The 16,145-nt window shown below is 43.7% G+C and overlaps 1 protein-coding gene across 3 annotated transcripts in view; it reads left to right on the top strand.

Moving 5' to 3' along the window:
* The window catches only part of LOC111147268 (engulfment and cell motility 1), a 524,081-nt gene extending 509,762 nt beyond the window's left edge, over positions 1-14,319 (top strand). For all 3 annotated transcript variants that reach the window (XM_022503209.1, XM_022503208.1, XM_022503207.1), the window contains 2 exons: positions 7,220-7,297; positions 12,912-14,319. In XM_022503209.1, coding sequence (XP_022358917.1) covers positions 7,220-7,297; positions 12,912-13,112 — 279 coding nt within the window. In that variant the 3' untranslated portion in view covers positions 13,113-14,319. The remainder of the gene's footprint in view (positions 1-7,219; positions 7,298-12,911) is intronic.
* The last annotated feature ends 1,826 nt before the right edge of the window (positions 14,320-16,145 follow it).

Below are 16,145 nucleotides of genomic sequence, written 5' to 3'. Positions count from 1 at the left end.
TGAGTGTGGGTTAGTGTGAGGTTGAGAAACTTGGGGTTGCAGTCTTCTGGGGAGCATACTTTCATGGGCTTTACCTACTGTAACTGTAGCAGATTCTCACAGTGAAGAACTAAAAAGGACCACCCCTCATGTCTCTGGCAGGGAAGAAGAAAGAGTAACCATGAAATATGCCAGAGCCTTCTCCATAACAAAGTTCTGTCCTCCAGACCCTTTTTTCCTATCTAGGGCAAGAACATTTCTCCCATTTTATCTCATTTTAGCCTTTCTGTCTCAATGGTGGTGTTGGGGGTGGGGGAGACATAGTCAAGTCAGAGCCCAAGGAAACTGATAGGAAACTCTGCAGCCAGGCAAAAGGGGAGAGGATAGGAAGGTAAGTCTATACCATTTGAGAAGGTGAAAGCCAGAAGATACAGAGCCCCTAAAAGATGAAGACTTAATTGGGAAATTATAGAATGCTATTCATGACCCATACCCTACCAATACACTAATAAGACTCCAAGATAATAAAACATTGGATTAGGGCAGAAAGATCTGCAAGACATCAACTGTCTCTGAGGAGGAGTACTTAGGGAATCCCAAAGTCAATAGAGGAGATGAAAAACGGGAACACTAGAGGAATTTGAAGCCTCTGGAATTTATAGCTACAGCAAATATTAAACATATCCCAATTCCTTACCAGATTAACATACATCGTCACCATAAGGGTCTATATCTCCCTCTTCCTGTCCTTAACATAACATGTCTAGATCTCAACAAAAATTTTAGGCATGCCAAAAAGCAAGAAAAAATAGCCTGAAGAAACAAAGCAATCATCAGAACCAGACTCCATTATGACAAAGATGCTAAAATTATCAGACAGAGAATTTAAAATAACTAGATTATAAATGTCTTGGGCTCTAATGGGAAAAGGAAACAACCTGAAAGAACAGATAGGTAATGTAAGCAAAGAGGCAGAAACTCTAGAAATGAGTCAAAAGGAAAGGCTATAAATAAAAGTACTGTCACAGAAGTGAAGAATGCTTCTCCTGGGTTTATCAGTAGACTTAATGTGGCCAAGGAAAGGATTAGTGCCTTAAAGATGAGTCAACAGAAACTTCTAAACTGAAACAAAGAGGGAAAAAAATGAAATCCCCAAAGAACTGAGAGACAATTGCAGAAGGTATAAAACCTATGTATAATTAGAATACCAGAAGAAAAAAAGAATGGTGCAAAGGAAATATTAAATCAAGAATGGCTAAGGACGGCCCAAAATTAATGACAGGCATAAAACCACAAATCCAGGAAATTTAGAGAACATTAATCAAGATAAATATGCAAAAACAACAATAACAACAACAAAAACCCCACCCATAACATTTAGGCATGTCATATTCCAAATGCAGAAAACCAAAGGCAAAGAACTAACAGGATAAATTCCCAAATCCATTATTACATGGGGATTTCAATACCTCTCTGTCAGTAATTGATAGATGAATCAGAAAGAAAACCACTAAAGGTATCGATGACTTAGAACAGCACCATCAGTCAACTTGATCTAATTACCAGTAATAGAAAATCCACCTGACAATGCAGAATACGCATTCTTAGAAGCTCACAAGAGACATTCACCAAGACAGACCACATTCTGGGCCATAAAATATATCCTAACAAATTTAAAAGAATAGCAGTCATACAAAGCATGTTCTCAGGCCAGAGCGGAGTTAAGCTAGAAATCAATAATAGAAAGATAGCTGGAAAAATCTCACCAAATACTTAGAAATTTAAAAATACACTTCTACATAGTTCAAGGGAGTCTCAAGAGAAATGACAAAATAAACTACATGGAGCTAAAATGTAACATCAAGATGTGCAGGATGGGGCAAAAGCAGTGCTAGAGGGAAACTTATAATATTAAACACATATCTATTAGAAAAGAAGAAGTATATAAAATCAATAAAGTTTCCATCTTATGAAGCTGAAGAAGAGCAATTTAAGCCTAAAGCAAAGAGAAGAAAAGAAATAATTAATATTAGAGTTGAAATCAGTGAAACTGAGAACAGGGAAAATCAACAAAAGCAAAACTTGGTTTTTGGAAGATATTAATAAAACTGATAAACTTCCAGCCTGACTAACCAAAAAAACAAACAAAAAAAAAAAAAAAGAGAGAGAGAGAGAGAGAAGAAAGAAGACACAAGTCACCAATGTTGAAACAGGTGTGGAGATGATGATCTCATTGACGCATATGACACATGTGTGGGTGGATGTGGCCTTCCTGTGTCAGACTCCTCTCCCTGTAGAGGAGACCAACAGAACAGAATAAATGACATTTTCCAATCTATTTTTTTTTTTTTGTCATGACCTTCATGGAAAAGTGGATGGACGGATGGGTGAATGGGACACACTGCTATAAACATAGAGATATATTAGCAAGTGGAGGCTCTTCCCTGGTATTCACTAGTCAAGATGTTTCAGTCACCCCCTGCTCTTCCAGGCTACCTTGAGGGCTGAGACAAGCAGTATCTTCCCCAGCCTGACGCTTTCATTGCCTGTACATGAAAACCAATTGTCTTGCAACGTTTCTAGCATTCATACACTTGGTTCCTCAGGCAAAACATCAGAAGGCAGAAAGGAAAGCCATGGTTCTAAGACTTTCCTGCCTCAATCCCCCATACCACACCCCTTCTTCTAGTACTCCACAGGCCTGTTGCTCCCTACCTCTGGGACTTCTGGTAGAAAAGGGGATTATCTGCAGCTTAAAAAGAGAGCTGACAAAATGTGTCCACAGGGGATCTGCCGGTACATGGTAGTGGGCAGTAACCAATGTTACTGGCTCTTCAGACAGTTTTTCCAACTAGCGGGTAGGTTCTAGCATTTTGTGCTATGGGACTTTGGTTAGTTCAATCGCTGAGCAAGGCAGACTTCAACACTAGCATCCATAAGGGAGACACCTTGTTCATAGCAATACATTGGTAAATGATCAGACTTCTCACTTGTTCTGCATCTGATATGCTGGGTACTGTCCAAGGTCCTAGGAATAGAAAAGGAAAGGAACCAATCTGACCAGATCTCACTGATAAGAAATAGGAATATATTTCACATAGCAGAAGCTTCCATCTCATCATGTCCTGGAATCCAGCTTTTATTTTTCTAGTGTGTTTCATGAACCTGCCATAAGAAACAGATTATACTAGAAGCTAATGTTCTAGCATCAGCTTGAAAACCCTGGTCTTAATGTGAAGGCCTTTTATTGAGATTTGCTTCATTTCATACTTATATGAGATTGAGTATCTTCTTTCTATCAGGTCTGTGCCAGGAAGTAGGAATTCAAAGATAAATACAACCCATCCCCTAGCCCTGGGTGTCTAGTAGATGTAAGACTTACATGCCAGCATGCAATGATAATCCAATGTTGTCCACTTCTGGGACATTTAAATACAGAGAGAGCCTGGGAGACTTGAGAGAGGCTCCTGGAGGAAATGGTGTCTGAGGTGGGTTGAAAAGGAGTTGCTAAGGGAGGGAAAGCAAGAGGAAGACTTTCTAGGAAGAGGAGAGAGTATGTGAAAAGGCACAGGGTGCTTCCAACATAGGACGGAACATCTTCTGATTGAGAAACATTGAATTCAGAGTATAGGATTGAGAGACAGAAGACAGAGAGAGGGGACCGAGAGAAGAAAATGGGTTGGAGAACTACTGACTGATAATGCTAAGATAGATTGGGGCCAGAAAGTTATAGCTGCCCAAAGAAGGCAGTAGCCTCTATTATTTTATGTACTACATGAGTGAGTAATTTTTGCCTTCTAAAATAGAAACTCAAACTCATAGATCTATAGATGAGCAGCCGTGTATTACAGCTATGAAATCTACTGCTATGCCTATAGCCATATTAAGCACACTCACATGCCAAGTTATATCCTGTGTTTTTGCCCTCAAGATGACCTGAGGAGATGGTAGAGAACTGACATAGCTCAAGGGAATTCTGGGAAAAATGGCCAAATGGGGCCTTTCACCCCAAAAGAATATAAGGAATGGCGGCCAGCACCTATACTAAAAATATGTTGCATAGGACTCTTGTATTCAGTCTCTCATTTAACCCCTGGAAAATGGCAGTCTCCAAAACAAGGTACTCTCTATGCCCAGAATTTCTCTGAGCCTCCCCTGACCCAGGATGCCTTGTCACTGCTCGCAGGCCCCAGAGTTGAGGATGGGATCAGAGACCCCAGGGCATGATTGTGAGAGATGGGAATTAATGGAATAGAGGATGAAAATAAGGAGCTCCTTAACACAATTTTTCACGGAATTAAATCCAGAGGGAATAAACGACCTTAGGTTGTGAGTAGCAAAGCCCCAGAGCATCAGATGTCTGAATGCTGTGGAGTGTGATGAAGCCCCTGAGGGGGACACTGCCCCAGATCCGTGACCACTCCGCTACCACCTCCTGGCACCTCTGTCCCTCACAGACGGTTTGGACAGGTGGCAGCTTCTAGAGTGTTAGTCCAAGAGGTGCCATCACTCCCAGCTCTGTAGCCTCTATGCTCGAAGTGCTGAAGAGCTGACCTCTATCAATGACTCAATGACAACAAGCCAGGAACGTCAATAAAACTCATTATAGGCGATAGCAGCCTTTAATGCAGGCGTGTGGATCAGAGAATTAATTCCTCCCACCCCTCCCAGGCAGCTTTGGTGAAATGAAAGCGGGGATTGACATTCTCACGAATTTCCCCTTTCCTGCCTGTGTTTATCAGGAATCTAGGTCATGACGACTCTGTTCCTTCACGTCCTCACTGGTTTGCGCCTTAGGAGGGCAAAACCCAAAGTTGGCAGGCCCCCTCCTTTCTCTCCCTTCTACGAGCCTCTGCAGGAGAGAAGGTGTCCCAAGGACAGCCACACGGACAGTCTGGTCTCAGATGACATCAACACCTAGTCAAGAGGCTGCGTCTGAGCTCTGATGGTGTTTACCCTGGCTCTCATTAGCAAGGGGCTGATTCATGTGACTGCCTAAGCAGAGCACCAGTTGTCCAGCCTCAGCCCAGGAATCCATTCGTGAATTTCACCTCTGAAAGTCACCTAGGGCCATCACCATATACTGACGGGTCACTCACAGCAAAGCCCATCCTTTCCTTTTCCCCCATCTCTCAAGGAGGAGTCAGAGAGTTTTCCTAATGAGTGATATTGAAATTAGTATGAAATCATCATTTATGTCAGTGTTCCTAATCTAAAAACTATCTTTATGAATTTTCAAGATCAGAGCTTACCATTTTATTGAAAAAAATTTTACATTTTAAAAAAATAATCACCTATGATCCCAGCCCCTTAACATAATTATTTTCATTTCACATCATTTGCCTCCAGTCTCTGTCCACAGGTAGACATTGTTCCTAACTGTGTTCAGTATGTAAATAATGTTCATTTCTCCTGATTTTTGTCACTTGAGATCAGATCTTCGTAACTATTACACTAAATGGCTGGCTGAATATATTTCTCTGTTAATTTGTGATTTCTTTAATGGTTTACCCAAATTGGGGAAGACATTTATTTGGTTCTCATGATACATTCTTACAGGTAATAATGTGTGCAGCGTTGGCTTGCTCTTCGATTTTTTAGAACTAATCCCAGAAATGGGATCCCTGGTTCTTGATATGGATTGCCTGACTGTTTTTGTTTGTTTGTTTGTTTGTTTTAAAGATGGCACCAAATTATGATGCCACTAGTAGGGCCCATGACAAACTCAAAGTCCCAAGAGAGATGCCAAACTTAATGGAAAAAATGTTTTGGTTTGTTTTGGTGAACTCTTTTTTAAAATATCATCGATCTTCACTGGGCAGGCATGAATAGAGGCCGGAGGAAGAAGTAACGAAAATGAGGAGAGAGGTAGTTTGCGGAATAGCTCCCATTCCTGACTTGGCCTTCTTTCCTTCACTTACTCCTGTTTCTGGCAGGGTGAGGAGGCTGAAGGGTTTGAGATACCGGTAGTTCTGGGCTCAGAACAAGAGCTGCTCCCTCTTAATGAGGGGGCAGCTGGAGGTGAGTCAGACCCAGACGAACCCCACGAGAGCCCAAATAGCTGGATGGTTGACTGTGTCAGGAGGGGCTTCCAGGTAATGCTAGGCCTTCAGAGTTCACCTGGAAAGAATTGTTTAACCCATTTGAAAGTCTGAAATCTGGAGCCATTGACCTTAACTGTCTGCCTTCCATCTTCTTTCTAGAGCATTCTTGCTGTGAGTTACTGGCCAAAGGCAAAACCTCTGATGGATGTTAGGCAGAGAAGGATGTGGAAAGATCTGCCCTCCTAAGAAATTATGTAGTCTGTGTGTGTTGTAACAATGCAGAGCATGGATATACTTGGCCCTTTCCCTCCAGATTAGGGGCTTTTAGGGTGTTGCGATGTTCCATGACTGTCTTCCACAGGTTGTGTCCTGCTAACTGCTCAAACCAATAGAATAATCATTGTCCCCAATAATGCACAGCACATATAATTTGAGAAGTATATTTTAACATACATACTAGGCATGACATTGAGTGTTTCAGCCAACATCATACAGCTACAGTGAAATGACAGTCACTTACTCCTTGGCCCTTTGGGTCTGGCTCATAGCCTGCAGATAGCAGATGCTCACCAATGAATGAACCCATGTATTCTAACATTGGGCCCTTGCTTGACCTTTATACTCTGTAGCCTCTGGATAACATCTAAGTTTTATGTAGCCTTTGCTCCATAGTACGTCAAAAAGCAAAGGACCTAAACATAACGAGTTCACCCACAAGCCTCATTGGCTCCTATGTACCTTCCATGTTTTAGGAAGTTCATACCCCTATGGACATCTGTCTGTTTGGGGGTGATCAAAGATAGAGCAGCCCTTAATCTGCTGGTTGGGAAACAGGTTACTATTTCTCCGGTCTCTCTAAACCTAGAAGGGAGAAGCTAAAGGAAGAAGACTGTCATGGCTTTGGACAATGATTTAACTTCTCCAAGCTCCTTCCCCTAAAAGAGGAAAGATCACACTTGCTACAAGGACTATCTTGAGAATTAAATGAGTTGGTTCATGCAGACCTCCTCTAAATAGAAGGACATGTGCTGTGAACCTTGATAAAAACAAAAACAAAAAAACACTCCTTCCTCCTGTCAGCCTCACTGCTGCCTCTCACGTCTGGACTCACTCTGTGTTCGATCCGCAGCCACTTGTACCTACAGAACCAATGTGGCCCTTTTTCTCAATGTGGTGTTTTCTCTGATTCCTTGTAGGAGGTGCTTGAACTTGCTTTCTCCATCTTGTATGACTCAAACTGCCAACTGAACTTCATAGCTCCTGACAAGCATGAGGTAAGGGTCTCAGTGGGGTTAATTTGTGAGAGAATGTCACTTTTTCCTCTTGCTAGAAAAACAAGCAAGAGAGAAATATTGTAAAGAAATATCATTTAAAAAAAAAAAAAGCCTGCCTAAGAAAAATCATGAACAAAGAAACATCTCGTTGATTTGGAATAGAATGAAAACTTCTTTTTTTTTTTTAAAGATTTTATTTATTTATTTGACAGAGAGATAGAGATCACAAGTAGGCAGAGTGGCAGGCAGAGGGAGAGGGAGAAGCAGGCTCTCCGCTGAGCAGGGAGCCTGATGTGGGGCTCGATCCCAGAGCCCCGGGGTGATGACCTGAGCCGAAGGCAGAGGCTTAACTCACTGAGCCACCTAGGCACTCTGAATGGAAGCTTCTTTAAAAACCTCCAGTTATCACAGAATCAGCCTCTTACTAGCTTGACCAAGAGTTCATGGTAAAGAAAGAGAATGTACAAATGCTTCAGCAAGGGTATAATTGTCAACCCTGAGGAAGAATCAGCCTTGAGGAAGCTTTGGTTTCCATTGAGTATTGGATTTTGAGTCAGGATCTTCCCAAGATAAACTTGTCTCTATTCTTTAAAACATTGGATGAAGTAGGTTTTCTACCATGTTTCCTTAAGTTATTTTAAGAGATTCAGGGCTGTCTCTGCTGTTGGAATTTTATTTTTAAGATGATTTTATTCCTTTTTGACATCTTGTTATATGTAAAATTTGTTTTTCTTCTTGAAGCACGCCTGTCAGCTATATTTAAAATATTTAGCATAGATCTAGGAAAATGTATTTGTAAGGTGAAATACAGCTATGGTTGATGTAACTCGCTCTCTTGTAAACGAGAGCCCAGCATTATGCTCCAAACTCTTTATTTTTAGATGATACCATTCAAGTTTTTGTTTTACATGTGGTTGCATAAACAGCTTTTAGAAAGGAATGGAACATTTTAATAGAATCTGACTTTTGTTTCCCATTTCCCCTAGGAGACTCTGCTCATTTAGAAGTTATTCAGTATCTGCTTTTCACTGGTTGAAAGCTTTTGAATAAAATTGTACATCCCAAAGAGAGAGGAAAGATTAGATGCAAATCCTGCATTTAGAATGGTGCTTAAATGTAATTCTGTGTTACTTGACATTTAGTTTGCAAAAGGGTATGACTTTGTCTTCATCTTTCTGAAAATAGATACTGAGGCCTACTGCTTCTCTTTTTAAATAAAATTGTGGTTATATACAGGCAGGCCATCGTATTAAGAAGGAGAACTCTGGATGTTATTTAAATCTAGGCAAGGCTGTTTTCTCCAGTGTGCATTAATTCCAGATAAGGACAAATGTTCTCTGACTGCCAAATTTTTATTTGTAACTGCCACCTTTTATTGATACGGGGAGGTGGAAAATGCCATACACTTGTGAACACTTCTCATTTCTTCAGCTCTCTTTCATATGTATTACCTCATTTTATTTGCATAATCACTCAATAAAACAGGAAGTCCTATTACAGATATCTTCATTTATCATATAAGGAGAGAAGCCTCCCAAAATCGAGTACCTCAACGTTAGTAAGGATAATAGTAATTGCAACTAGCCCGGATTTCTCTCTGCCAGGCACCATCCCGTGTCTTACGGACATTCACCTCACTTAATCTTCATTATACCTCTGAGAGAAACAAACTATTATGCCCATTTGATAAAGGAGGGAAATGAGTCACAAAGAGGTTAAGAAGCCTGTCCAAGGTCAAACTAGTAACAAGTAATAGAGCTGGAATTGAAACCACGGAGCCTTGCTCTAGGGTCCCTGTCTCCTTGGTCCCTGCACTGTGTAGCTAGGGAGGCAGGAAGCTGGACCAGACCTCCCCGCTTCTGGCCTGTGCCCGTTGCCCAGTGTGGGCAGTTAATCACCTCAGGGCCGAAGTGGCACCATCTGTACCCACGCCGATATCCAGTTGCCCCAGCTCCAGATTCCTAGCAAAGCAAATCCAGAAAAATCATTTATTTGTAAATATTCCAGTGTGCCTCTCTAAATAACAGTGTCCATTTTGAAACCAACTACAGTACCATTCTCACAGATGATTTGTTAACATTTTGATACCACCATCCGTAGTTGGTTTTCAGACTTCTCCCCTTGTCTCCTTTGTGTGTTTTCTTTCTTCTACACTTTGTTCAGATCAGCATCCAAATAAGATCCATGCATCACAATTGGTCAATGTGTTTCTTCGATTTCCTTGATCTATAGGTTCCTCCCTTTCTCTCTCTCTCTCTCTCTCTCTCTCTCTCTCGGGAGCATCTGCTTGTGCTCTTCTTCCTTGCAAACCATTCATTGAAAATACCAGGTCAGCTGTCTGGTAACCTTGCTGAGAGTCTAGATTTTGCTGATTATAATTAGGTGTATTAGTTCACTGTGGCCACTGTCACAAATTACCGCAAATTTAGCAGCTTAAAACACCATAAATGTATTACCTTACAATTCTGGAGGTCAGAAGTCTGATGTAGGTCTTTTGGGGGCTAAAATCAAGGTACTGCCAGGGCTGAATTCCTTTTTGGAGGTTCTAGGGGGAAAATCCGTTTCCTTGCCGTATGCACGTCTAGAGGCCACCGGCATCCCTTGACCATGACCTCCATTCTCCCACAACCGTGGCGGTTGAGTCTCCACACCACCTCATTCTGACCTCCTCCTCCATAGTCAAAACTCCCCCTCTCTCTCCCTTCTCTTGCTCAGTCCTATCCTGTTTCCCTCTTCCACTTTTAGGGACCCTGGTGATTACATTAGCCCCAGCTAGACAATCCCAGAGGACTTTCCTATTTGCAGGTCAGCTGCTTAGCGATTTTAATTCCCTTTGCTGTGCACCCTAACATACTCACAGGCTCCAAGACACGATCTCCCTTCAAAGGAGGGTGTTCTTCTGCCATTGCAAGCTGCAGTTATTTCACGGTTATCCGTTTCCCGTGTTTCCAATTGAGTGGTAGTTGGAGGATTCATCTAGTTGAGGCTCAACTTTGAGCAACAATGATGTCCTATTCTTCCGTGGTGTCTGGAAGTCTCTCTTTGGGGGATGTTAGCAGCCATTGGTGATTTTGGCCTAGATCCTTGGACGTGTTAAACATTGGAAAGGTTGATACCTCAATTTGGTTATTCCTTCTTCTTTATTAGTGGAAAACTGGCCTCATATTTCAGGTTATACAGTTTATATGGAATAGGGAGGATTAACCCTTGACCATCCTTGTCAGTCTTCAGAATAACGCATGTCTTCCAAATGAGGATGGCGAGGTGGTTTTGGTGTTTGAGCATCGTTCTGAAGTAATGGATTTAAACATATTTGTGTTTTCATGGGTTGCAGTGATTGTCATGGTCAGTGTCCAAGTAATCCTGTCTAGAGAAAGTAGGAGCACCTTCTGGTTGGCTTCCAAGTCCTACTGACATGAGCCCAGATGTCTTGGACAACTTTTAGTCATGCTGCTATGACAAAATATGCCAGGCTTATCCGCGTTTTCTCCGTGGAGCCATGGTCCCTTCTGGTAGAAAGTGGTATTTAGCAACCAGAATCTGGCCATTAGCTGTGCATACTAGTACTTGGTTGGTCATTATTTTTAGGCCTTTTTAGGGGAAGAGCTAGGAGTTACATTATTTCTTTAAAGATAAAATACATTTTAAGTTCATTTTGATACTTTGAACTCAGATTCAGTCCTACCGAGTTTTTATTTATTGATTGATGTACTCTTTAATAAAATTTTCTGGGCCTGCTGCTTCTCAAAAAAAAGGCACCATAGAAGTGTTGCTGTGGGTTAATCTGTACTGGGAAACTGGCCAGAACTGGGATGTCTGTACAAAAAGCAGTAATCCCATGACTTAGGGATTTATGGTCAAACAGCGTTAGAGCCAGAAGGGGCCTCAGAGCACATGGAATTCAGTACGCACCTGGAAGCGTATCAGAATTAGCTGGAAGCTTTTCTAAGTAAAATTTACTCACCACAGATTTACAAGCCAGGATCTCCAGAGTAGAACCTCAGTATCTATTTTCAGGAAGGTTATTTATGTGGAAAGTAACGTTTAGAGGAGTTCAGAATCTGTCTAATGTATTCATGCGGACGTGAGTACTTGCAGACATCTCTTAGCGATCAGCTGGTGTTTAGATGGGTTCAATGCTTTGGCAGAGATCACAGAGCCAAGGTGAAGTTCCACACTTCAGGGCTGCACTACCCAGACACACATCCTCGGAATACACCCACGGTGCATCTCCTCGGCTTAAAAAGTCCTGCCACTGGTGTGCCTCATGGGAAAATTCCAAATCGCTGTGGCTTAGGGTTTGTAAAGGGCTTGCAGTCCTATAGTACATTTTGCTTTGAGATCTGCTGTTATAGTCCAGGTAACCACAGTGTAAAGGACAGGCTACGTGTAAGGTCTGGAATTGTAACTTGACCCAGTGAGCGCAGAAGAAGGGGTGGCAATCTAGAGCCCATTCTAGAAGGAAGTCTAGTCTGACGGTAAGAACAGAACAAATGCTATCACAGAGGCCCTACAGAGGACTCGGAGATCCTAAAAAGTGAGTGGAGCACAGCATCCAGAACGCAGGCTGTTCTGTCAGATGCTGGCAGCGGAAGCCAGTTTGGCCACCACATATCTCGGCTCTAATGCCAAGGCCCAGGGCTCTAGGAGGGAAAAGTAGAAGAGCAAAGCAGGTCCTCAGATAAAGGAAGCAGAGTTTCTTTCTTCAAGGAGTCCACAGTCTACTAGAGAAACAAAAGGCATGGTCAGTTTTTTGGTTTTTGTTTTTTGGTTTTGTTTTTTGGTTTTTGGTGTTTTTTTTTTTGTTTTGTTTTGTTTTGTTTTGGCATGGCCAGTTTTAATGAGAAAGGAAGAACCAGCTCTTAGTTGAGTGCTCCAGAGGGCTTTCCAAGATCAGCGCTGTCCCCAGGAACCAGGCTTCCCAGACCCGGAGGAGAAGAAACCTGGAAACTAGAGACTGAGGGAGAAGAGACAGGCAGCCAGTCCACCTCCCATGAAGATCAGCCAATAATTTTAGCCATTTTGTCCCCCAGACACTGGGCAGCAGAATGTTATTGCCCAGCCCTTTGCAGAGAAATGCTGGGGTGGGACTACTGTTGGCTTCGGGGTGAGAGCCGGCTGTCATCGTGAGTGTTAAGAATCCAGAAGAAGAGGCAGAGATTAGCCACTAGACTAGGAACTATGCTTGGAGTCAGGAAAGAAGCAGGCTTGACTTAATGCTGAGTCCGGGCGCGCTAGGGTATATCCGACCAATAGCTTAAAAGCAGACTCACCGGTAGGATGTTGGAGGTGTGACGTTGTGAGGTCACGCAGCACTCAGATCCTCCTGCTATTACAGAAGAAGCATCATTTGCACTGAAGAGTGCAGGTGCACTAGAGTTAGATCGCCTGAGTTCCAGTCCCGCCCACTCCACCTGCTACCACGTTCCTCAGCCTCTCGGCACCTCGGTCCTCTCACCTGCAAGCCAGAGATGTCAACTTTATAAAGTGGTGATGGAGGCAGAGCACTTAGCACAGAGCCCAGCACATGCTGAGTGGTCATTTTTAACCTCTGTCACTACCCTTATCACTGTCATCAGTAGTCAGTTACCCTTGTCACCTCCTTTTCCACCAGTACTGTATCTGGACGGATGGGCTGAATGCGTTGCTGGGGAAAGACATGATGAGCGAGCTGACCCGGAATGACCTGGACACCCTGCTCAGCATGGAAATCAAGCTCCGCCTCCTCGACCTGGAAAACATTCAGATCCCCGACGCGCCTCCCCCCATCCCCAAGGAGCCCAGCAACTATGACTTCGTCTATGACTGTAACTGAAGTGGCCGGGCCCAGAAGCGCCCCCCTCCAAAACTGGAAAATCGAGCTAATGGGAGAGAAGAATGAAAACACACCCACGCCTTGGAACCCTCTTGCGGTCAAGAGAAGCTGTGGGTCAACACTGTCTTTGGCCTCGCCTCTAGCCCCAGCATTCTTCTGCCCCTACCTGGCGTCTTGCTCACTGCCCTGATTCTGTTTCTAGACTCCATTGCTTTAGGTCACTTCCCACTGCTGCAGTCTCCTGGCGGGAGCAGAGCAAAACCCGCCACCAATAAGAGAGCCAAAGGGCCCTTCCATCTGGACCCCCTGCCCGATGCCCAGCAGGCACATCCTCCCTCCCTGGAGGGGGCAAGCCGGCAGCACCGGACTGCCCCAAAGCCTGCCCGTCAGATCGAAGGGAATGCCCCAGTGCTTGTGTCTGGAAGAAACAGCCTAGCTGCCAGAGAAGACCAAACACCACCTCCTTGTTCCCCTTTTCTCTGGAGTCTGCTCACACCAGTTCCCTGTGATTCGAAATCTGCTTTCAGATCCCTTCCCTCCTCTGTGCAGGCCTTTGCCTTGTGCTGTTCCTCTCTGGTTCCAGGAGCAGCAGCAGCAGCCTCGTCAGAGCCGTGGCCGCACCGGGTCTCCCGGACCCAGTCCCAGGTCCCGTGCCCACTTCACGTCTGCACTGTGACCGTGACCAACCTTCCTTCCTCGCCAGCTAGTCTTGGGTGTCCTCTCTCTGCCCTAGCCCGCGCCTGCCCTCTTCGGGCCTCCCAGCCCCTTAGTTGAAAGCACAAGTGGTGAAATGAGTCGTCATCCCCATCTCTAATATACTAAACCGAAATGCCTCTGTGGCAGGCGGCCCCCCTCGACGGGTTTGGTGTGTTTGGTGTTAACCTTCTCCTGGGGGTTCTGCTATAACACAGGCCCCTCAGGATGGTCAAGCTGTCAGACATCCAAGTTTACATCATTGTAATTATTACAGGTATTGACAATTTGCAAGGGTTGGGGGATGGTTGGTTGTTTTGTTTTGTTTTGTTTGCTTTGTTTTTGTACAAAAGAGTCTAACATTTTTTTGCCAAACAGATATATATTTAATGAAAAGAAGAGATACATAAATGTGTGTACTTTCAAGGTTTTTTTTTAATTATTTTAATCCTAAACATCTTCCTGAGAATAACATTCCCTTACACATGCTGTGGAATAAAATGAATTGTGATGAGTTGGGGAGCCAGTGTTTTGATTTGGTGACTTGCTGCTTGCTGTTTGGTCTTTAGCATCACTCTAGAGCTTGCCAGCAACGTTGCTGGCCCCACCCCAGACCTGCAGAATCAGGTGACTGGTGCACACAGCAACTTTTGAGAAGCGCTGGCTTAGGGGACTCAGCCATGGCTAGGTCACCCAAGACTCAGTAAAGCACATTCCTTCTAAGAAGACTGTCTCAACTCACAGCGTAAGTCAGACCCACTACGTGAAAATTCAAGTATTTATTTTGCACTGTTGCCTCCTGACGGGAACGTTCCTCTTTTCTTCCCCCTCACCATTACAGGATGTCCAGAACTGACCAAATTAAACACATCACACTTTGAGCGAGCGCATTTAACCATGGAAAAGACTGCAGCCCCATGGAGCAGAAATAAATTCAGTCAAAAACGAAATAAATCTAACCACGAATTAATAAGATACGGGTCAGAGCCCCGTAAATGATTTTTCTGAGGTCAGTTCCACCGGACGCGTATCTGGATCATAAAGTCTGAGGGCTGCGAGGGCTGTCAGAGACGTCCAGGTGTGCAAATGCAGCACAGGCCACTCTGGACTCGCCACCAGAGTGTTCCATGCCTTCAGGTCACTGCTCCGGACCCTCATCAAGATGTGCAATTACAGATCCAGTTGAGTTGAGATGACATGGTCCAGGGCCCTCCATAAATTGCAGGAAAAAAATCCTTCCTAATCCATAGTAATTCACAGGCAATTATGCTTCCCATCAGAGCACTCGCACCTGACTGTCGAGTCGATGTGTCCTTTATCATTAAGCTCTAATGACGTTAACCCGTATGTCCTTCTTGTTGGGAGCGCTTATTACCCATCGTCATGATAAAAAGACAAATGTTAGCTAAAAGAAAGTAGACAGAATCATACTGTTCTTTACTTCGGAGTTCCAGATCTGTCCTTGGAAGGGAAATTCTTTGGATCAAAGTATCCGAGGTCCTGGGACTCTGGGTTTAAGAGACGGGGTCCATCCTCCAACCCTTGCTGGGAAGAACCAGCCCCTTTCCCTTTTGGCATTTGTGCTTCGGTGCATTAAATAGAAACTAACCCTTTCAGATAATGAAGAGAGCATTCTCCTACCTCTCCTTAGACCCTCCGTCTATGGACAGGTGATATCTGGAGAGTGTGACGTCGTTCCTTCATTTTGCAGCAGGATGGTGCAGGTTGCCATCCATATTTGGACAGCTCATCTCATGGGGCTCAGCTGCCAAGGCTTCCAGACGGTGAGACTTCCCCCTCCAGCTCAGCTCCTGCTGCCTCAGGTTTCCAAGCCCGGACCAATCGGGAAAGCCAGGGGCGTAATGACATAGGAAGTTGAGTTTGTAACCAGATCTACGCTGCTTTCTTCAGTTCGGCTTTACCTGAAATAAAACTGAGCATTGCATTTGAATCTGCTGATATTTTAATTCCTGTCTGGTTTTTTATTCAGAACCTGTACAAGGAAGGGTAATCAATTGGCCCCCTCAAACTCAGCTACTTACAAGGATAAGAAAACCTAACAGTCGTTACAAAGGAAAAAATGCTGGGCCGAATGTTTCTTGAGTCTATTTGCACATCCATCCTAAACCAATTAGTTGGTTTCCAATTCTCAAATAAAGCCTGGCCTACCACGTGCTCTTACAATGAACTCAGCAGGTGTCCTGATGCCATACATGCCTTTATTTTGTTGTAGTTATGCAATATTTTACAATTAACATAAACCTGTAACTTAAAGGAAATAAAATACCCACACCATAACGAAAACTGTGCTCACCACTAAGCACTAGGCATGCAACAAGA

This window comes from Enhydra lutris, unplaced genomic scaffold (assembly GCF_002288905.1).
Source record: "Enhydra lutris kenyoni isolate GAN:26980312 unplaced genomic scaffold, ASM228890v2 scaffoldscaffold16, whole genome shotgun sequence".
Lineage (NCBI taxonomy): Eukaryota > Metazoa > Chordata > Mammalia > Carnivora > Mustelidae > Enhydra > Enhydra lutris.
Note: the sequence above shows the minus strand (reverse complement) of the source record. Positions and strands in the feature narration are given on the sequence as shown.